Source organism: Diceros bicornis, chromosome X (genome assembly GCF_020826845.1).
Source record: "Diceros bicornis minor isolate mBicDic1 chromosome X, mDicBic1.mat.cur, whole genome shotgun sequence".
NCBI lineage: Eukaryota > Metazoa > Chordata > Mammalia > Perissodactyla > Rhinocerotidae > Diceros > Diceros bicornis.
The window spans coordinates 93472034-93496111 of NC_080781.1; the positions used below are offsets into that span (position 1 = coordinate 93472034).

At 38.8% G+C, this 24078-nt stretch overlaps 1 protein-coding gene across 4 annotated transcripts in view; it reads right to left on the bottom strand.

Annotated features, from left to right (window-relative positions):
- PCDH19 (protocadherin 19) overlaps positions 1-24078 on the bottom strand; it is a 97282-nt gene that overhangs the window by 17528 nt on the left and 55676 nt on the right. For 2 of the 4 annotated variants that reach the window (XM_058536313.1, XM_058536311.1), the window contains one exon: positions 17831-18000. In XM_058536313.1, coding sequence (XP_058392296.1) covers positions 17831-18000 — 170 coding nt within the window. Of the gene's footprint in view, positions 1-17830; positions 18004-24078 lie in introns of all 4 variants that reach the window. The other 2 variants (XM_058536312.1, XM_058536310.1) reach the window with 1 other exon arrangement.

A 24078-nucleotide genomic window follows, 5' to 3' on the forward strand; every position in this document is an offset into this window, starting at 1 on the left:
TAAAAGTGGAAATGCATGTAAACCAAGCTAAAGAATGCCCCGCACAAAGGATGAATTCAGTATGTGTTAGGTATCATTAGCCATTAGGAAGCTCTAACACTTTGGGATAAATGGGCGTCCAAGCTGGCCTTATCCTTAGACCATGTAGCCAACTACTGGTGGGATATGAAGGAAGGGATGCTGGGAAAGACCCTTGTTAAAGACATCATCCTCATCAGGCTGCCTTGGTGACCCAAATGCCACAATTAATTATTCCTTTGTATTATCATCACATTAAGATATCAAATGCTACTTAGAAAGGGAGACCAGTGAGTTTAACAGGTCCCTTGGAATAATTAGGACCTTGGGGAAATGAACATGGAACAGGTAAGTTTATATGCAGGAAGTAGGAAACAAGCAAAGAAAGCCTGAGAATGCAGGGTCCTGAGTAGAAGGGCTAATGGTGACAGAAACTAAGAAAACCCAAGGGGAGTACTGGCTGCCTGTGCACCCAAATGGAGGAGAAGGTGCAGGCAGATAGATATAGTGGCACTGTAGACACAATTTTGTCAAGGGCTCGCCCGTGCATACTCCTTCTGAGAATGTAAGCACAATGCTCTTTCCCTCTGTGCTTTCTTTCCTCCTAGGCACAGAGCTAATTTTGACTCTCTGCTGCAGTAGATCTCATCACTTAAGGGGAAAAAAACCCACACACGCAGAATGCATTCAAATTTAAAAAATAGACCTCAGAAAGGAAATATTGACAAGATGCCTAATATGCTAAGTATGAGGAATTAAATTGAATGAGGCATTTGGGGCGGGGAAGCAAAAACAGGCTGCACCACACACATTTGGAACGACAGTACTAAACCAACAACATAGAATGCTTTTGGTTGATTAACAGGGAGCATAATGTGAGGGGACAGTTGGAGTAGAGTGGAGAAGCTGACTTGTTATCTTAGACGTTAGGGCAAGGTATGATAAGTGCAAATCCCAACAATTAACAATGGAAGTGAGTAATCATAAAATTAAAGGCGAAGGGGAGGAGCAGATAAAGTCAAAGCATCTGGGGAAAAACAGCAATTGCTTTCTGAAATACAGGTACACAAAAGTAAAACGAAAAGACCAAAGGGCAAGAGGGCTTCTTAGGAATTAAAGTGAGAATCTGTGAAGTGGACAAATGAAGACGATTTAATTCAGAGACAAAGTACATTTGGGATCTTCTTATCCTCTATTTCTCCATCAAAACCACATCAGGGACATTGGGCTAGGTTCTCCTCATAGATGAATCAGCGTCTCAAAAGGCTGAACAGTAGAATCACTGGAGATAACAAAGCAAATGGAGCTCTGAAAGATTGCTACATCCCCCATTTCATATGAATTAAGCCCCCAAAAGACTGAAAGTCACCAAAGGCAATGGGAATAACGCTGGCCATGGGATTTGGGAGTTCCATCACCAGGGAATGGGCTAGTAGTCCTGAACTAATGACCAGCTAAGAAATCAAAGGAAAGAGCTAATCATCCCATTTTGGGAAAGGCAGAGGCAGCTGCCAAAGCATCAGAGAGGGAACAGCTGTGTTCTTCACTTAGGGGAAAGACCTAATTAAGTTGAAAATTGCAAACTATTCAGAAATGGATGATTCAGTAAGGGAGGAGGAAGATGAGAACATGAATTGGGTGTAAAAGGAAAGGAAGATCATTTCCACGAAAATACACACACTTGAAAGCAGAGTTAAGCTAAACACATGCAAACAAAAGTCAGAGGAGGAAGAAACTCAGAATGTTGAACACAAGCTAGCTTCACCAGTGTTTCACCCTAATTTCCCTTGCCATAATGTAAGGATTTTTACAACCTAAAGCCCCATGAGTAAGAGTCAGATTTCCCATCCTGCCTCGGTCTTTACAAACACAGAGGAAAATCCAGCCAAAATGCCTTCCATTTCCCCAATAAATGAAAACTGAAGGGTCATAAAGAGTATCAGCAATAATGAGCCACTACAAATCATTTCAGTCCAAAATTTTCATTGACAGATAAGGAAACTGGGGTCCAAAGAGAGGAAGTAAGCTGCTTGAGATTACAAATTAAGTTAGTAACAGATCCAGGACTTGAATGCAGATGCCTAAATCAGGGCTTTTCCCCAATACAACAAAAAACCCAAAAAAGAAAAAATAGGAAACACCTCAATAACTATTGGGAAGTGAAGAGTGATCACAGGGTGTCTTAACAATGTGGAAAATATTTTTTAGATCATCTTTGAGAAATGACCATCACCAAAATGCCCATACAGTACCACAAAGAACAACCCAATATAGAATGACTGGGCCTCAGCAAACCTGCAGTCCAATAAGCCAAAAAGAATGGAGCCATCTGATAAAATTTATGACATTCATCTTAATGAAAACATCTGATCCAAAATAGCCCAGATCAGAGGAAATGATGAAGGTAACAGAAGCTAAAGACTTGAATTACATCAGGTATTTTTTGAAAGGAAAAGTTTAAACCCTAACATGAGCAAGAAACCAGCAAAGTTAGAGGGAAGGAAACTTCAAGAAGACTCAAGCTGTGATTCAATTGAAGTGTTGTGGTCAACGGAATTGCCAGTGACACAGATAACACAGCAGGTCAACTCAAAGAGTAAAATGTAAGAAACAAAGTGAAAGGCCAATATCTATACAGACGCCTACTCTGTAGACATACCTGGGTACTATCAAACATGCCCCCTGGGCTGGTTAGGCAGACCAGTTATTTCCTTCCATCTCATAGTAATGCTTCTCACATGCTGATCTCTCTGGCTTCACTGTTATATTCTGCTGCAGTTTCCCTAAGCAACACCTCTTCTAAACTGGAGGAGGTAGCCCTTTCATAACAGGAATGAAAACTTCCTGCCAGTCCAGTAGCCTTTGAGATTTCAAATAGAAAAACAGAACAATGCCCTGGAGTCACATAACAAATCCAGGAAACACAAACTCTCTTCTAATCCTCGCCCTGTTTTAGAGTAAATCATTTCCCCTCTGGCATCTGTAAAATGGGGTGGATAAGAACTGCCCTGGGGATCAAACACTGGTGGATGGCATCTGTTGCTTGGTAGTGTTCAGAGCAATGAACTCATCACCATTTGTTCACTGAGGGTCTTCTCCATTCATAGTAGTGTACTATGAGCTGTGTGGGAGAAGGGAAAAAGTAATAAAGGAAGCGACTATACCAAATGAAATGAAGCCATAAAAATCTTCCATAAGGGAACACTGAACCACTACAATCAAAAAAGTTCTTACTCGATGTCATTGAAAATATCTTTATTTTCTTGTAAAGATATAATGATGAAAGAGTTGTCCCTAGAAGGAAAGAGGATAGAATCAGGCTGAGCTTAAAAGGGGGAGGGTTGGAGGAAGAACTAAATAAGAAACATCAAGGAAAAAAGTGTGTGGAGAGAGGGGGAGAGGGAGAAGAAGGGGGAAGGAAAGTCTGCAGTAGTTAGCAGTTTACAACCGACTCCATAGAAGAAAGCACATGCGATTTGGCTTAGAGTGTTAGATTTTAAGAACAGACCCACTGTGAGAGGTGTGACATGTTAGCCAAGGAGGAGGAGGAGTCTTAAACTTTGTTTAAGGAAAATGGAGACAGTTATCAACTGGAAATAGCCACTTGCTTAGGAAAAGAGGAATAACAGACAATCTAAGTCCATTGTACCCTTAGACTTATTTGGCCCTTAATACTAGGGTGAAAAGCCCCTCCCTTGGTAGAACCTCATTGGTCCTTAGTTTTTAACTGTAATTTTTTTCTGAAATAGACAAGTGACCTGCTACTTCAGTTTCATTTTCACCCCATGCTTCATGACGTTGCCATTGAGCAGCTTCCAAGAAAGGAATGCCAAAGGGAGGAAATTAAGATGAAAGAGCAATTACCCCTCAAAGCAAGCACACCAGACCATCTGTTAACTTGAGTATGGCACTCATTACAGATCCACTGGCAAATGGCTGTATGCTCAGGAATCTGAAAAGACTGTGCCCAGAACCCAAAATGCAGAATAAAAGAGTTTAGAAGTTGAAGGGTCCTAACAATTATTAACTCCCTCATTTTACAATAAAAAAATAGGCGAAAAGCAAATTAATGTGATATAAACTGTATATAGGTGTTGAAGAGGTGCCAAGTAAAGGAGAGATCAGGGCAAACTAAGTGTGAATCAACAAACGCTTCTGTAGGACTTAAATTTTGCCCAAGATTTTAAAGTGAGAAAGAGATATGGATAAGTGAAGAAGAGGGAAACTAATCCAAGGAGAAGGACTTCATCAGCCTCATCTTACCACTATCATTCTTTGAGTGTCTACTACAGACTCGGTACTTTTCTACCTGTTTTATGTGCATTATCTCATTTAATCCTTACAACCACCTTAGGTAGTTAGGGTAGGTAGTAATCTAGGTAGGTATCACCAGTATCCTCCATTCTACAGATGAGAAACCCAAAGACTGGACAGGACAAGTAACTTGCATATAGTCACATAGCTATTAGTTTGTGGAATATGATGAGAACCGAAAGCCCCTGACTCTCAGGTCAGTGTTCTATCTGCTAAACCTGACTGCTGAGAGTAAAGTGTTCAGGTCAACAGGCCAAGCAGGAGAAGGGCACAGAAAAAAATAAAACTAGCTATCTGATTCACAATTATATTGTACTAAGAAAAGGCATTGTACACATATAAATTTCACATTGGTTATTGATCCTAGCAACATACAGCAACATCGCTTATCAGCCTACCTATAAATATATGAATTGAGATTTTGAGAGGTTAGCAACTTAACCAGGGCTCTGTGATGAATAAATAATAGAGTGAAAACTACAATTCTCGGTTTCCCCTGGGCAACATGGCATTAAATTATTTTAAGGCTATAATTATCTTTGTAGCCTTTTGCATATAGCATGTGGATTTGGATTTTTAGGAAGGCAAAAACTATGCACTTCCAGTTACATTAATCATGGAATACTATGTTCAAGCTATGAAAGTTTTTTTTCAGAATCTGCCTTTTTCAAAAACACAGTGCTCACTCCTGTGTTATAGGTTCTTTTTGCATATCCCTAATTCCACACAGTTCCGTGTGTGTGTTCTCTCTCTCTCTCTCTCTCATTTCTCTCTCCCTTCCTCTCTCTCCATCTCCATTTGTTGGCAAACACAAACATGTCATAAGGTCCCTTACAAGCCAAAGCATTTTATGTCACAAAACCACAGCCTGCCAGCTAAATTCAATACACTATAACCAGTGAAGATGAGCCACCTGACTTACATTAATATAAGACAAACAGCTCTAAGCAAGACAAGAGTGAAAAAATATTCATTTACCAACTGTGTATTTGAGTGGCTCTCTCCTAGCATTTATATAGAGAGGATTTTATACGGGGCTTTGGTTGAGGTTTTTTTCTATCATTAACAAATTCATTTTTTCCACTACAAAAAGAGGCAAAAATCCAAAAGCACATAAATTCCCATCATTACACAGATGACACTGTCCCCATGGACCTGCTGTGAGCTCATTCATATGACAAGGAGATACGACCTTTCAGGTAGGAGCTGGGCATTTTTCAGTCCACTGGCAGAAAAAAAGAATAGAAAGGATCCTTTGCAGGGTGACTTTTTTAGGAGAAAACTAGAAATGAAAAATGTATCCCCTCATTTATTTTTTAATGAAAGTCTGGACATGAGGTAGGAACAAAAAAAAAGAATCAAAATGATGTCTGCCACCCATTAGCCATTTAAGAACAGTGAGGCAAGAGAGGGAGAGCAGGGAAGAAGGATTGGGACCCTGGGGGTTGGGGCATGCACATTTTTACACAGGGAAAGCAAAGCAGAATCAATGTCACCAGAAAAGAACCAGAGCTTTGCTTGCCTCACACAGGTGCTCAGGGGATGTGCATTTTGTAATGTAGATTAACGTGGACCTCTCTTTCAAGTTCCCTAAAAACCTTTGGTGGACATCCTGCTTTTTTGTTTTGTTTTGTTTTTTTGTGAGGAGGATTAGCCCTGAGTTAACATCCATGCCAATCCTCCTCTTTTTTTGCTGAGGAAGACCTGCGCTGAACTAACTCTATTGCCAATTCTCCTCCTTTTATTTTTCCCTTTTTCTCCCCAAAGCCGCAGTAGATAGTTGTATGTTATAGTTGCACATCCTTCTAGTTGCTGTGTGTGGGACGTGGCCTCAGCATGGCAGGACAAGCAGTGCGTCAGTGCGTGCCCGGGATCCGAACCCGGGCTGCCAGTAGCGGAGTGCGTGCACTTGACCGCTAAGCCACGGGGCAGGCCCAGTGGACATCCTTTAATTTCTCAAACCAGAGTCTGGGCTAATTCAGAAAAACACTTTGATAGTGAAGGCAGCTTTTCAGCGTCCAGACATTTCACAGTGAGTAAATCAAATGACAATTATCTAATGTTCCTTTGGACATTGATAGCTCTGGGAAAACTCCTGAGGTTGTCACCCTTGGTAGCCCTTTTCTGTGCTTTTCCCCACTCTGAGACTCTTAGTGTTCAATATTCTAGAAACCATCCCCCAACACACACACCAAATTCCAAACTTGGAAACAATCTAATAGCAGCCATTTACAAATTAGTATGAATTTGAATAAATGCATTCCCTCTTCCCAAGGACTGCTTGAAGTTTGAAGTATAATTGCAAAATGAAATGCCTGACCCTCTGTTAAAGGATTACAGACAGCAGCAAGCAGATGAGAGGCTTTGGATAGCGGTTTCTCTGAAATCATGAAAACTAGATCTTTCACTGACTGAATCTCCATAATAGTAACAGCACTTTCTATTTTTTGACCACTTACTATGTGCCAGGAAGTTCACTAAGTGCTTTACCTGGATCATCTCACAACCATCCTGATAAGTAACTTCTATTTTTCCTCCCATTTTGCAGATGATAATACTGAGGATTCAAAAAAAATAAGTAATTTGAGTAAGGTCAATAGCTATTAAATGGCAAAGACAAGCATGGAACCTAGATTTGTCTTATTCCAAAATCTGTACTCTTAGTCACTATGATGCTATGCTTGCCTTTGGATTTACAAGCAAATGTGATGTCAATCTTGAGGAGAATGGAGTAGGGCAGAAGCAGTTGTACTGACTCAACAGGACTTGCTCATGTTAGTTGGAGCCTGAATTGATGGGACACTGTCTGTCTAGAAGACTCTAAGGACAATTAGAATTCTCAGGTTTATCTATGAAGATTAGCTAGATAGTGCATATATTAAAGGAAGTCTGGATTATGCCCCTCATGTCCCTGCCAACCTTAGTTTGAACCACAAATATTTGTATCTTATTTCATTTCTCTCTTAACTCCTCATTCTAACTTTCTCTACCTTTCTCAATCAGCTAAGATTCTGACTTTGTCTCAGTGTAAATGGCTGTCACTCCTCTGTTAACTTTTTGGAATTCTATGCCTGTCTCCCTCTCAGGGTGGCTATAAGGGATAAATGATATATTATAACATGAACTCCCTATCACGATGATTTCAGGGACTTTTCAGCACTTTAAACATTCTACACTGATGACAGTGGAAACTTAAGATACCAAAGGGGCTCCAAGGAATGCTGCAAGTAGAATATTAGGTTCTGTGCCTACATTTCTGGTATAAGTATTTTAATCTCTAAAGATCCTAGATGATTAATATTAGGCTTCTGGAAGAAGTACCACTTTTCTAAATCAAATAAAACAATGTCTAACTTTGCAAATCTCACTTATTTAATAGACAGCCAATTTCTCATCTAGAGATTCTATCCCCTAGGATCACGTCATTATTTTAGGTAATTTTTTATTTAGGACAAATGAGAGAGAAATAAGGCACTTAAAGGTGCTGTAGATGAATTAAAAAAAGCACAGGATGAAGACATGGGTCCAACTGGGTCCAACTTGCTTTGAACACATCTCACAATGCTCTTTTCTCAGACACACTTACTTCCGGGTTTGGAAACTATCAAAGAGGGAGTGGGATGGGAGACTAAGGCAGCAGGGAATGCTGCTCTTTCATCTTCTTCATGCAAATTTAATAGTTTGAATGTTGGGTGGGCCCATTTGACAACCTATCATTTTCAACTAAATAGCTCTTAAATATAGACTTTCCCCCTCCCAACAGTACAATGCTCATTCCTTGGCTCATCATCCTGCAGAAAGGAAGCAAAACACACCTCTAACCCCCTCGGGCAATCAAGAGGAATTTAGTCTAAAGCAGAAGGCAGACAAGCATTCTGGCAGACAGGGCTACAGCCTGGGAATAGGTATCTTCAGACTGTCAACATATAATGTTGGTAGAAACATCTGCCACCCACTTCAGTACCACCGGAATCTGGAGAGCATTATAAACTACATTAACTATAGAAGTAACTTTTTCTGGCATTTTAATTACAGATTAATCACACAAACTTTATTTAAATGGCAAGTCAGTCATTTTCCTTCTTGAGGGGAAACACCATACTAATGGAAGCCTTGAAGTGGATTGTGTTTCTTTGAAAATTGTATTTTAAACCAAAGATCCAAAGCAGATAGTTTTATGGGTCTCTAATTAGCATCACAAAGGAAACACCAAAAGGTTAATACGAGATGGTTAGTTTGGAATCGTGGTTTTCTGGTGCCAGCTCCAGCAGCTCAGTCTGTTTGCAGACTCATTAGCTGTATAGATTGATTATTAGCTGAATTCAAGAAGTGCTCACTTGCTGTGCTAGCAGAAGGCTGGTATGACTCCGCACACCTACCCTACAGCCAACTAGGGCCCAACAGTAAGGTAATGTTTTCTGCAGCCAAAGAAGGAAGGTTTTCTTTGCCTTCAACTTCAGTTGACATCAATTATAAATCTGAAAGTGTTTGATGAAGCTCAGAGAGACATAATGAAATCTTCTAAGTTGACAGTTGGCACAAACAAAGGTCTGGTTCTAGGTCTTTAAAATCCACTTTGTGCATAAACACTGTATCTCTGAATTCTCATTTTGCCACTAAGCAAAATCATCCAGTGTAAGAAAACCCAAACTTAATAGGGTACTCACAGATAATCACTCAACCTCTAAAATGTACAGTTTGATGGGCAGTGAGTCAAGCAAAAGAATTTGTATTCTGGGCTTCACTCTGGACTTTGCCTTTGATTTGTGTTCTGATATTAATAAAGTCTTTAAACCCTTAGTGTATCAATTTTTCTTCCAGAAAAAAATGGAACAGATATTTACATGAAGCATGTCTCTGGAATAAAATGGCTCCTTGAACTCAAAGGACTAAATTTTTTAGCTAGTGATGATAATAATAATAGTTCCCCAAGTTTAAAATAGTTCACATTTGCATATGAATAATGGTTCAGCCTCTGCATCTGACTTGCTTTGGTCTATCAACAGTGGGCAAGCTGACTCTAATAAGCTGGAGGCATTTTTTTCCCAATAAGTTGATTTTTAAATTAAATTAAAATCAAAATCATTCTTTTGGTTCACCTCCCAAATTAGAGCAACTGACAGACTCATTAATGATTAAAAACAGCAGGTGGTGATGCCTTGGAACAGTTGACCAGTCTAAATATCTTGGAACCTATACCATTCCTCTTTTCTCTCTTTTCCATGTATTAAAAGGGAAAGATTCTATTGTTCACACAGGTTGGAAACTCATACAGGGTGAAGGAGGAGGGAAGAAAGCAAGTGGTCAAACATCTATTGTTATCTAAGCTAACGATAGAAAGGAGAGACTATATGAGCTTAGAGGTAGAGAAAGTGGTCACACAGAAATTGAAAAATGTATCTCTGGCACTGGATTTGAATTTGCAAACTCATGTCTGAGAAGCTGCCTTGCTGCAATCAACTAAGGCTATCAAGTTTCTCCAGGTGATTACAGCAGTGTTTGTCTACAGATATCTATTTAAAAGGAAAGCAACATAATAAGTTATGCTTTTATTGAAAGCAGATTACAGTTACACTCCTGCATGACTTAGAGTCTAGGTACTAGACCATGAATTATAAAGAACCTAAGGCTTAGCTAACTGAAATAGGGGAAGATGAACGTGTTTTTAAGGTTCTAACTTCCACCAAATTGAAAATTTTCCTATTAAACTAAGGAAACTAAAGAGTCTCATTTGCCATTAAAGTAGCTATTACTAAGGTTAAAAAGAACTAACAGTAAGATGATATCATTTATTATTTCAGATTGAATAGCTTGCAAGTTTGTTGTCTATACTGTTGTGAAGAATAATGGAGTAAAACGATTCTTTCTGATTACCAGGAACCCTCAAAAGACAAAGTGTCTTTCATGAGGCCACCCCAGTGAGACAAAACTTTGAATGAATTCAGCCACAAAGAGTTCATTTTCTGATAAACTCCTTTGGCCCCTTCTGGATTCAGTGCCTTTCAAATTACCTCCGCTACACACCATCTCACATATTCCTCAAGCTACACAGTAGATCTTTGACTTGCACATTTTTGAGTGAAGTTCAGTGCTCACCATAAAACCTAAAATCCCACAACACCCTTCTGGCTTTGTCACCTGCATACAAATGCCCAGCCCCCAAGGATTTGCTCCAAAACAACTCTCTTTAGCTTAAGCCATGGGGAACTGCTTTGGATTCTCTCTACATGGCAGAAAAATTGGTTTATGGGGCTCCATTCTGCCCAGTTTCAAAAGAATCTGTCTATCTGCCTCGAGCTGTGTGTAAGCCTCTAAAAAGCAACTTTTCTGATGGCTCTAAGGGCCAGCTCAAACCTTTTCCAATCTGGTGCCTGGTGATTTTTCCATGGCTGGAGTTTTATTGGGGGTAAGCCTTGTAGTAAGAGAATTTGAAAAGATTTTCTTGTCAAAAAGCCACATTTCCAAAGTGGATGTGTCAAATTAGCTTTCCTTGGCCCAAAGTGAACAGCAACGAGCCATCTGGTAAAGACAGAGACCAAAAACACCTGGGGCAAAGACCTGACTCTGGATGACAAAAAGCAACTATGGTAAGAGAAGAAAGCCATCTCACAAGTGTATTTTGCCCATACAAAAAAGAAATAACACATGATTTTTATATTCTTGAGATTGTTTTTTAAATTATGACTAGACATAATTCCCCACATTTATTTCATAATAAAAGAGTTAAAGGGAAAATGAACAAAAAAATACCTCATAAATATTTAAATGGCAAGTTAGATTCATGTTTTCCCATCCTGATGGGAAATTAATTTATGGTTCTTAATCATCTTATGATAGGACAGAAATAATGTTAAATAGATTGAAAGACTCAAAGAAGATAATGATCTTGATATTTCGATGGACTTTTTGAGTATGTGAAGCAACCCATATGATCTAGCTCTATAAAACAACTTGATTTGCTTCTCATTTATTATCCTATTTTCAGTGTCCCTACTCATCATGGCCTACAGAACTTGCTTCATCATGAAGCAATTGGAAAACATTCACTTAGCAAATCACCCAAATATAGCATAATTTTATCTAGCTTACTACATTGGGGCCTGGCTCCCACTGTTCCTCCAAAGGGACCGCATTACACCAAAGTGTCCTATGAAATGTATTTTGCTTTCCAGCTCAAATAATCTTAATTAATTTCTTCACTGATCCTATGCAGTCTATTCCATACTGGACCATTTGTGCTATTGGGCCATAAACTCCTAGAGAATGGAATTCTTAATTGTTCAGTGTGCTCCCTTTATATAACCATCATTCTCCAATGCTTTCCAAGTGCTTAGAAATATAGAAATTCTTAGTGTCAACCAGTCAAGAAAGCCTCTGGCATTTATTCTGTTAATAATGAATCCCTTACTACAGGTAATTATTAATAATAATAAATTTTAAAATAGACATTGAATATGAGACAACTAAAAGTTCCAAGTCGATCAGGAAAACATTCTTATATATGTAAAAAAAAAAGAAGAAGAAGGTTTCTACTTCAAAGCAGACAAACAGAACTGTCCTAAAAGAATTCTCTGACCAAAAGGCTCATGCCAAAATAATACTAGCAAACAACTGCTAACAGCATGGATGTTTCCATTAGTTAAGGACAACTTTTTATTCCAGTGACTATCTTGCCAATAAAATGTAAATAATGCTTTGGAAGGAGTCCAAAGTCCATTGGTGCAGCAATGTAGTTGAAATAAACCAAAGCATCCACCTGTCACCTCACTTCCCACCTCCTCAGCCATTGCTGAGACTGAGAACGGATAAAGTTCCTGAACATTGGAGTCGTCAAACATCTATTATTACCTATCATTAAGGGAGATTTGGCATTGAGTACCACCGAGTGCCTGTAAACCAGCAAGGTAACTGGGCATGTCAGAGATTAAACCTACCATCTTACCGTGACATCAACTAAAAGTGAGCAGGAAGTTCAACCTCAGAGCAGATGACTTTAAAAAGACAATGTTTACCATTGTGACATTGTTCAAATTAGAACATCAAAGGAGAATCTTTCATGATACTGTTACTAAAATAAGATCTTGATTGTAACAGTCTTCTTTTATTGTTTCTTTTGCTTTATTGGCACAATATTAATAAGGTTTTTCATAGTCCCAGGCTCTATTCTTATAATGATTTTTAAAATCAGAAAGAATTATTCATGTCATCATTAAGCTGACCTTGGTCACCTCAGTAAACCCCACATAAGAAAAGCTAAAAAAAATGATAACTTTCATAGTCAATAACAGCAGTAGTTGACACATTCTATTCTCAGAGCCAGACACATAGTGAGCACTCAAAAATATTGTTGAATGAATAAATGATATATATCTGTGGATGGATTGTTCTTGCCTGGTATTAGAACACTGTATACCTAAGGCAAGACGAAAAAAAGCTGAAAGTCACATATATAGATACACTGTATATATATGCATTCCTGTGTTCAAGTAATTAAACGTTTCACCTGGTATAATTGCAAGAGGCTGAAGACATTTTTAAGATTCTATATGAAAAAAACAAGGAAAAAACAACCATATGAATTGCATAACAGTATATCGAGCCTCAAAGATGCTAATTCGGGTCCAGGGGGATCTAATCAACCTCTTTGTTGAAGTAAAGATAAAAGTTTTTGACAGCAAATGCTATTCTTATAAAATGGAATTTTCAATTACTCTATGAACATCTGGTCCATGCTACCATTTCTGGGGCCCAACAGCACATTGCTTTGCAATGTCACAAAATATTCTCCATTGAAAACTCCCTATTTTTCCAAGAGACTAATTGAAATGAGCGTCTGAAAATTTAGTGAGATGAGAGGTGAGTCAGGGGGATAGGTAAGAGGATAAGGAAGGGATGTTCAGTCATTGAATCATAATTTCATTAAAAGTCTAGAGGAAATGAAATTACACATTGTTGGTAGAGTGTTGAAAGTGTAAACATCTTAATACACCTGTAGTTGAAACTAGAATATGCATAGTATGCAGCCTACAGAACATTTTCATGGCTAATTTGTAACAGCAGTTGCATTAGGCACAGATCAAGTTCTTCAAATCCATGTTTTACACAACAAACATGTTAAATGATATTCAGGTGATAAAACTAGCAAATAAACAAGTTTAGTAAAATGCAGAAGAACCTACACTTCCAGAAATAAAGCAATCATTATGTTGCATTTGGGCGCATTTGGAAGTGAAACGCAGATAGATGTTATTGCAAATTTCTATATTTTGCTTCCATTTGGTATCAATTAGCATGGGAGGGAAACCAATTCAGTGTTGTAGTGAACTCCAAATTAGGTGCATATTAGAGCAATTAGAGTCATCTTTTCAGCTGATGAATTTATAATCAATAATTAAAATCATAAGGTAGGAGAGACTGAGTGTGATTTGAAACAAATTAATCGGGCTTGGAACTAGTATGTACAGTTCTAGGACATGATCCCTATAAACTCCAATTTCATATCAGGACTACATATTTAAGCAAGCAAAATGGGATATCCAAGTCATAACAAATAGTCATGCAAAGAAGCAAGGAGGAGATAGAAGCCTATTAACCCAAGCACTGTTCAACCCAGAAATAACCCTGATAGAAAGAGATTCAAGCCCTGTGATACAAACCCAATTGTGCAACAAACCCATTAGCCTCTGGCACCTCTGACCACCCTACTTGTCGGTTACTCTTCTTAGAGACTGTCTACAGAAATTGCATAAGGTGAAATTCTTGTCCCTACCAGAAGGTGACAATTTTATCAAATAACTCAAATTCAAGGAAGGAAGGCATTGGTTCAAAGATTTGAGTGTGACTCCCAAGCTTAGCACCAAACCACCTCAGGAACCAAATCAGGTGGTAAAATCCACCGAGTGACAACACTTACTTGTTCTCAAGGCATCTGAGAGCTACAGAGAGATAGCATTCCAAAAAGTGCTATATGCCAGTAGAAAGTATAGGATAAAGAATTCTCCATCACCTTGTTTTCTGAGAAGCCATGACAATAAGATCTGCAGTGCTGGGCACAAGCCGAGACATATTAATTCAAGGGCACTGCAGACGATAAATGAATTTGAAATTCAGTCACCTGGCAACCAGGAAATTCAGCTCAGCCAGTTCATCAACCTACTGACCTGGTCTTAGGCATATAGAGAGAGATACCAGGATTGATAATAACCCAGAAAGCAGAGATTCCTCTCATTCTCTCTTATCTCCACCCCAACCCAGCTCACAGATGTCCTTGGTTGGGGCAATCAAAACACAATCCAAAGTCAAGAGGCTCAACTCCTGACTTCTGCCCTTTGAGTATGAAAGTCTTCCAGACATTCTCCTTCCTTGGTTGAATATAGTGATTCTGGGTTCCCACTTCTAGGAATGTTCTTGGAGAAGGGTTACTGAAAATTAAGGGATTTGGGTCTTTACTCTGAGAGTCATGAAGCACCCCTGACATTCACACTGAGCATTCTTCTGCTATAGTAAAGTTATAAGAACAAAGCCCAGAGAAACTTTTGGCAGTGGGAACAAGCACAGGGCCCAGGTGTCTCAGAAAGCAAGGAGCAAATATAGTTTTTACCTTTTTTCAAACACTGACAACACAATATTAGCTCATTGAACAACCCATTCCTGCTCAAAGAAAAAATTAACAGATGGATAAAATCATCTTTATTTTGAAAATCTTGAGATTCCCCATCAATCATGTGTCCACATATGTGCAAAGAAATATGCTGTGATAATATCCAAATTAGAAACATCACAGAGAGAGCTACAGACATGAAATCGAAGGTGAGCCAAACTCTTCAAAACAAAAGTGTAAGGTACACTCTATTAGGTATATTTGGCCCAGCTTTGAAGTGGTTCTGACAGGACCGGAAGAAATATCATCAGGATCAGAGTTAGTCTGACAAGGTCATTATAACTCTTGCTCTTCTCCAGAGACATCCAGTCAAGCCTCAAGAATAGTTCACATCTAGAACCGCCAGGATTTCAGGGTATTTGGGTTTGAGATGCCTATCACAGTGTCAATGAACCAAAGAGGCCCAGGACTATCTTTTTCCTCAAGAAATCTTTGAGACTTGCAGTACAGGTCTGAGTCCACAGGAGATTCCATTTTCCCTCACCTTTCTAAACTTGTAGTCCTCAGAAGCAACAATGCCATTTGCCATACAACGAATCTAACCAGAACTATTCTAGTTAGAATGGTTACAAGATCAGGCACGCATGGTAAATTCACTCAGTGATTGCCTTTCAACCACTGTACCTTAGGATAAAATGAGAAACATTTATTATGTGAATCCAGGTTTAAGACAGTAAAATGCTATAAAATGTTAATTGTTGAAACTGTTGCTGTTTTTTGAGGTAGCAGTAATCAACTCAATTAAACTGGTGACACAAGAGTTGTGTGGCTAGCCTAGAGCTGATCTGGGATACAACAATTAAGTATCATTATGGAAAGCTCAGAAGTACTGGGATATCATAAGGTAGAGCCTGAGATGTAAGCGAGATCTGAATTCCCTTTGTACCTAAACTTTAATGACTCAACCAAATTGAAAAGAACAAACCTAAGGGTTGTTCAAGGTTTAGCCACTGCTGGAATAATGGAAGAAATGAAGACACAAACATGCAAATCGCATATTGAGAAATAAAATGTGAAAATGTTGCCAAAATGGAACAGCAAAAAATTTGTGTGTATCTGTGTGTGTGTGTGTGTGTAATCATCGTCTTATATATAGGAGAGTCTTGGAATAATGCCACACATTTGCTTTAGAATACACTCATGATTATACAATCTATACAGTAGATATATACAATATATCCCTCTTGTAAGAAACACCCCCTCAGAAAGACTAGCTGTGGTCCACTGATATTGTTTTCCTAGAGAAATGGGACAAAAAAATTAAAACAGATGTTGTTCTAGTCAGGCATAAAGTGAGAATCAGTTATGACTATTTCCTTTCCTGGAGTCGTTTCATTTTAAAAAACATCTAACTAAAACCCTTTCTGATATAAATGAAAAAGCATTTCTTTGAGACGCAAGACTAGTAAATGATACACATCAGTCTGTATCCTGTGACACAATGCTAATCCTCTGAGAATTAAATATTCTCTGTTTCAGTTATATAAATGTTTAATTTTTTCATCTTTAGTCTTAGTGAGGTTGCCAAGAAAGTATATTATCTCTGCGGATGTCACCACTCACTCACCAATTAGGGAAGGCAGCAGTGCACAATCAGTAGTGACCTCTGTATATTACAGACTTTGACACTTGGGTCTGCTGGGGAGGGGATGGATTAGACAATTTAACAGACTCTACAGTGACTGACCTTTTTTTTTTCCATGGAAAACATTTTGTTTTGTGGATCATACATTTTTTTCCTTTGGATTCATTTACAAGACCCAAACGAAAGCATTTAATGATGTTTACAGTGAAATGAAACAGCCGAAGACCAGCACATAATCACCATATTTTGTTTTCTCATCTTTAAGTCTTTTAGCAGTAGGGCTTCCAGCTGAGCTTGCGTCTAGCTTCTCTCAAGACATAGCCAAGCATTCTGAAGCTTCACTGAGCCTAAACACCAAGCTAAATTCATGGTTCTTAATTGAAAAAGACAGGCTGTTTGCCTAGCATGTTTGTGTCAGTAAAACATTGAAAATGACATTTGTGCCCAAGTCCATCTGAACATTCTGCCTTAGCTGAACTCTGCTAATGTTTTTATACCCTGGGTTATCCCTAGCACAGTTTTAAATAACTCCTTTTGCTAAAGCATGTGTGGCTGAGTTCACAAAAATAGACTCTGTTTCAGACATGAGGATGCCGCTCCTGACATGTACTTTGAGGTGTTTTTCACATGCACAGAATGTTACATTGAGTCAGCCATGTTTTCTAACACTGGTCTCTCCTATGACCAATGGCATGCATTTGTGTGGTAGCTATAGAGATTTGGCATAGCAGCCCCACAGACAAAATGGGAAATTTGGTACTTTCTCTCCTCAGTAAAGAGTATGCAATCTGTGGTCAGAGAACAGAGTCTCTCTCTGGGTAAGGTTAACCAGATTGATATGGAAATAAAATCCACCCCTTTGGTCTCATTAGTGCTGTGTTATATGCAACTTGATTGATCAGCTGAATTCATGTATTAAAGCAAAAAGAGGCATTTATTCCTGGTGAGAAGGCATCTGCTCATTTCCTATGTGCTCAGTGCAGTTATTATTGAAGAGAATGTATGCAATATGTATACGTAGCCAGCTTTTAAAATGCCTGAACATTGTACAATCCTAGGGGATCCACTCAGGGAGAGCAAAGAAGAATCTGGTCAGGTGTCAGAACATCTCAACACCCTATAGATGCTGCTGGGGCAGTGAGCAGAGTGCACACCTTGACAACACTCATTATAGTAAAGTAGTACAACGTGCCTACAAACATTCTGGGTTCTTTGAAATCTATGGTTGCAACTTACATGCAACCAGCCCTTACCATGGTCAGGCATCTGAGATCCCATTGAGGTCACACTGGTGTTCAGCACATCATTGACAGCAGTATCACAATACAGGCTCCGCTGGACGTCATGCTCACTGTCAGTCTGGTCACTCTCCTCATGTCCGCTATCCTTCAGGCTGTTGCCCTCTAAGTCCTTGAAGGTGGAGCTGCTGGGTTGAAGAAAGAATGATAATTTAAAACTGTGATAGATCTGATTTTAAAAATCGTTCAGAGCCAGGATGATGTCAACTCTGTGGTGAGGCCAACAGTGACTGGATTGCCCAACAGGGTAGGAAGAAGAGAAATTTCTGTTTAAAGATAATGGAAAGTAACATTGCAGAGAGGTTCCCACTATCAGATGCTGATGCAACTAACACTTTCATTCACTTATCTTCAATGCATTGCCACTGGCAAGGCGGAAGAAGTTACAAATCTGAAACCATCACCTGAAAAGAATATCATCATTTCAAAAGGTTTCTTCTCTCCTTATATAATCAAAGTAAAATAATAATAGCTAATGTTTACTGAAGGATTACTATGCATGAGGCACTGTTCTAAGTGCATGACATGAATTAACTTTTTTAATCCTCTGTATATGAGAACTCACAACTCTATAAAAGAAAGGTGATATTAATATTCCCATTTACAGATGAAAAAAACAGAGGCACATGAAAGTTAAATAACTTGCCCAAGGTCATAGAGCTGGTAAAAATGTAGCAAATCTAAGACCAAACCTAGGCAGTCTGGCTCCAGCACCTGGACTATTAACCACTATGTACACTGCCTCTCCAAAGAGGTCTACTAATCAACTGTAAAAATGAAAGTGGCAGAAATTGAGCTAATGCAATCAAAATAGAAAGGTTTATCAGGATGAGAGAACTCAGATTGGTTTTAACTGAGAAAGGCAGAGGGATGGATTCAACGAAAAAGAGGAGAGGAAAGAGCTGTAAAGAGGAGAACCTTGTTCCATGGAAGGTTAAGATAAAAGTAAGAACCAGAGTGAGAGTTAATAAAACTGTGAGTATAGTTATGCTAAGAACATGGAAACTTTCAACTCAAGAGTTTGTGGGTAAATTTTTCTTGCACTTCTTAAATCAATCCACCATACAATGCACTAAGCATACTATCCAAGAACTCCACACCATTTCTCATGAAATAGAGAATAATACATAAGGTACATCCATAGAGGCCCCACCTGCTATCTCTAATATTTTGTATGTTCTGACAATCCGCAGCTGTGCTACACCACGGACCATAAATTATGCATCTGAAATACCTAGTGAATGGTGAATCCATTCCCTAGTCAGTAAGGAAACAGCAAAGGCATACTCAAGAAAATGTGTTGTTGTCTCAACAAGGGAGAGTGGCACACTTGTGAATTAGGACAAGTCCCAACAGACCTACTGTACTTCTGAAAAGGGAGCTCTGTGGAGACGACACTGCAAACTCACTTGATCTGCTCAACCTTGAATATCCACAGGCCAGGCTCTCTGAGGCTTTGATAAGAACATTCAGAACATATGATGAAGAGCTATGCCATGGCCACAACGGATGCATTGTCATTCTCCATACTTGGTCAAAAGGAATCACAGCAGATTTTTAACATATGACCAACCTAGATGTAGAATGCTTGCTGCCTTGAATACGAAAAGGAAAAGATCAAAAGGGCATTAATTGGAAAGCCATAATTACAAGAAAATGAAGAGCAGGAGAGAGTGAAGCATTGACCTCTTTGCTAATGATGTTCAGAAAGGATAACTGAGCATCAACTGTATTAAAACTAAAATCATTCAATAGGCTAACTCGCTCAGCTCCTCCAAATTATGTCATACAGCTACTCAGCCCTGTGGATCCACCAGGATGCAGTTCTATTCAAAAACCAATGATCTTATAATTCTTTTATGGTCAAGAGGATCAATTGGAAACACATGCTTTACAGTGTATCACTACTTCTAGCTTTATGTCACAGATTTTGGAGCTTCTTGTAAATACTAATCCCACAGCTTAAACAGATTCAAAGTTTGTTTTTCAGAAAAAAATTTGGCCCTGGCCACATGCACTCTTCTACCTCAGGAGAAAGGAAACGACCTGCCTGGATGATATTACTGGCTTCTACATTTTAATAATAAACATTAATTTTTAGACCTGCATCTCTGATATCTGAAGCATATGAAAATTTCTTTAATCCACAGCACAAAATTTTTTCTTCAAGCCAGAGAATTCAACCCTGAATTGACTGCATTTTAGCAGTTGCCAAAACTTGCTTGAGATACATGATAGTGAAGGATATAGTTAAAGACAATGCAATTAACCATCCCTTAGAGAAAGGTTTCTCAACCTTGGCATCATTGGCATTTTTGGCGGGATAATTCTTTGTTGTCGGGAGCTGATCTGTGCATTGTAGGATGTTTAGCAGCATCCCTGGCCTCTACCAACTAGATGCCAGTAGTGCCCCACCCAGAAGTCACAACTAAAAATGTCTCCAGACATTGCCAAATCACCCACAGTTGAGAACCACTGCTCTAGGTTCTTTAAATTCTATTCCTGTGACATGTTAGATTTCCAGACTGTAGTGGAAAGAGTACTGAACTTAGAGTCATTAGAACAAGTGATAATCCGTAATCTGCCATTTCATCTATGTGACCCTGGGCCTGATATCGAATGTCTTTGAACCTCAATTTCCTTGTGTATAAAGTGCATTTGCTAAAGCCTCCTTCACAAGGCCATTGTGAGGACTCAACGAGATACATGAAGTACCAAGTACACACAAATGTTCAATAAATGGTTATTGTTTAATATGATCATTACTCCATATGGTAATGTCTTCATTGAATTACAACAAAATATTATTTCCATAGTCTTTTTATAGGATTCATATAGGGAGTGTATATTTAAAGAATGTTTCTATATGTTCTGTAAACTATAGTCAGACATTGTCCACTATGTTAATTTCTTCTAAAGTTCAGGAACATGAAAAAAAAATTCTCCTGTCAAATGTGTATCCTTCCTTTATTGACAAATGAGAACTATATGCCCTGGTATACCTAACATTTTGTCTTGGCTTCTTAAAAACTTCAAGGTAAATATAATGTTTAATTGCAGTGAGTTGGATGTCAGGGATCTCTATTTAGCTTCTCCTGATTGGTTTTGGATCTGCCTTTTTAAAATTTAATCACCCTTTTAATATGTATCTGAATATTATAAACCACCTCAGAGCTTTTATGTTTTAGGTAGAAAGGAGAGAAATAATAAAATAGTGAAGGATTGGCTACTAGGATCTAACGAACTGGTAGTGTATAAGAAGTCATGTGTTCTTTGAGGAAAAGCAAGGAGTATAACTCCCCTTCCCCAAACCTTGGAATAGTTAACTTGTTTAAAGATCAGTTTGCCCATCTGACAAACTAAATACCACTTGCTCTGGTCTTGTAAGGACATTTAGTGGCTTAATGAGTGGATTTGTGTAAGGAAGTTTAAGACCCAGTGAGCAAGATGCTGCAAATTGTAAAACAGCCTGGTAAATGGCTACTCACCCAAAACAAATACCAATTTATGCCAGGCATAAAAAATGCTGATTTCACTTGCTTTATTACCTGTGTACCTCTTGGGAGATAAGACTTGTAAACCAACTTTTGTGGGACAATAAATTAGGGGTACCTGTTTGCAATGGTATTGTAAATGCAAATATTTCTATTACTGCTCTGGTGGCCAACAAAGGGATGGATTTGTTTGAAAACACCTAGCACAAAACTCTGAACATAACAGTTACTCAGAAAATGCTTGATGAATGAACATTACTCAACCAACATTGACTCATATTTATCCTTTAAAATATTAGAAATCTTTCCAAAAGAAGGAATAATCTGAAAGGAAACTGGTCATATCTTCCTAGTAGGTGACACACATACCCAGGGAATACCATCTGAGAGTAAGAATGAGAAGGGAGTGATTCAAAAGAATATTGTAATTATATTTAAGGAAGATCCCAGAGTGGTTCCTGGACCACTTGTATCACAATCACCTTGGGAACCTGTGAAAACTGGAGATTCTCTAGGGATGGAGCTAGAGCCTCTACATTTAACAAGCCTCCCAAGTGATTCTAATGTACATTAAAGGTCGGACATCACTGGTTTAAAGGGAAGTTTAGTGTTAGTTTTCAAGGGAAAAATGCTGAGATTGTCTTCAACTTCTTTCATCCATTCATTCAATAAACATGTACCAGCACTTGTTACACACAAGGCACCATACCAGGTGCTGTAAAACCCCAGGACAATTTGGGTGGAACAGGAAAGCACTATGCGTGGTTTAGGAGCCAATGCTCATTTTCCTTTCCACACTGTTCATTTCCTGTTTTATTTTCTTTGAGCTACAGCCTCATGCCCTGCTTGATATTGTTCCAAAAGCACCACAGGGTTGGATATCAGACAGCAGCACAGAAACCAGGCAGAGCAAAGAGAGTGTTGCAGCAGGGGCTAAGCACCACTGCTGACTTCCCTTGCTCTGAGAAGATAGCAAGGAAACAAACATAGCAGGAAGGAAGTCCATCCAGAAAATATTCCGAACTGTCTTGGCTTGTTAATCTGGGACTCTGACATAAGCCTTGGGTCCACCTGCAGATTGCAGGTGACGTTCTGAAAAAAAACAACTACAGAAATATAATGCTAGTGATTCCTCAGTGCAGAAGATGATGGGAAATGTGCCATATATCTTCCATTTCCCTTCCGGATCCACTCTTCACCCTTCTCAACTGTGATTTGTGCTAGGAGAAGGCCCTGGCCCTCTGGCCTTCCGTTGGTTTACCTGGGGTAGATAGATGTGAGAGAGAAAAAGAAGCCCGAGTATAAACAGTCTGGCCAAGACAGTTAACAACTGCTGAAGAATGCCAAAAAGGGGAATCCAAGAAGCAACCTTGGATGAGTATAAAGTGAATAGAGGAAGAGAAAATGAATAGGAAAAGAAGGTCTCAAAGTTGGCCTGAAATTGGATTCGCATTCAAAGAAACAGGGACTTGATAGTAAAATTACAACTGACAATCAGATTCAGAATTTTCTGGCCAGGAGCTTTCTCCATGTGTGTAAATGGATCCTCAAGAAATCACATATGGCAAAAACTCTTTCAAACATGGCTGTGAGCTATTTGAACACGGTTTGCAAGGTTTTATCACCTTGTGTTAGTCCACTCTCTTTTAACATTTTCCATACATTTTACATTTAAAATACTTAGTCCCCAGAAAAGCATAGCACATATGATTCCCTATATCTTTCCAGGTATTGTGCTTTGTCTAAACTCAATTGATCCCATAAATTCCAAGGACTTTGTGTTTTCCAAAGCCCTCAAGGTTCCAAAAACAGAACCTGGCAAAAATAGGTGTGTCCCTGAGATTTCAGATGTTTCCTCTTCATCAAGGTGGTCCCTGGTAAGAAGCCACTGTCTTTGATTTCAGGCAACATCAGAAGACTTTTCCACCAAGAGCCCAGTAAGTCCAGGTTGTGCTTTTTGTATATATGTGTGTGTAAACAAAAACATATAAAGTAATTAATCAAAATTAGAGGTTTCTAGTGAGTCCCAAAGCTGCTGTGGAAATACATGTATCCCAAAAGTTAAATGTTTAAACATAGGTTTTCATCTCATCGGTCTGCCTTGTGCATTGGATATTCAGGGCTGATCTAAGACGGTGAGGGTCCCCAGGAGTCTTAGCTTTCTGCCATGCTATGAAAATCAGGCTCATGCTATCAGTTTAACCTGGCCATAGAATTCCCAGGCACCCAGAGCCAGCCCAAGGGAACTGTGAGGATAAGGCAAGTTACTGTTTTTTACCAGAAGTTAAAAAAAAAGGAGCTTTGAAATAACAGTCCTGAAGCAGAAAACAAACCAGACTCCTGCTGCAAAATTACTCTTATCAGTGCACAAAAAGAGGGTGTTTTTTTCCTCCTAGAACAAATCAGTTGGATAATTTTGAATTCCTCACCTTTTGTTTCTATTTCATGAGCTAAGAAAATATTCAAAATGAGTTACTCCCAACCTCTCAAAAAATTCCAAACTATGCTATGACCAGTAATACTGGGCTATCCATTTTCAGATAATTAACAATCATCACTTAAGGTTACAAGTGAGTCCAGATCAATACGGATAAACCTCGCATGTTTTCAGGGGTTACTGCAGCATCATGAATTAAATTAGATATGAATTAAAGTTGCCTGTACAACAAGCTAGTTTATTCTCAAATCCTACTCTACTGGTGATGTAAA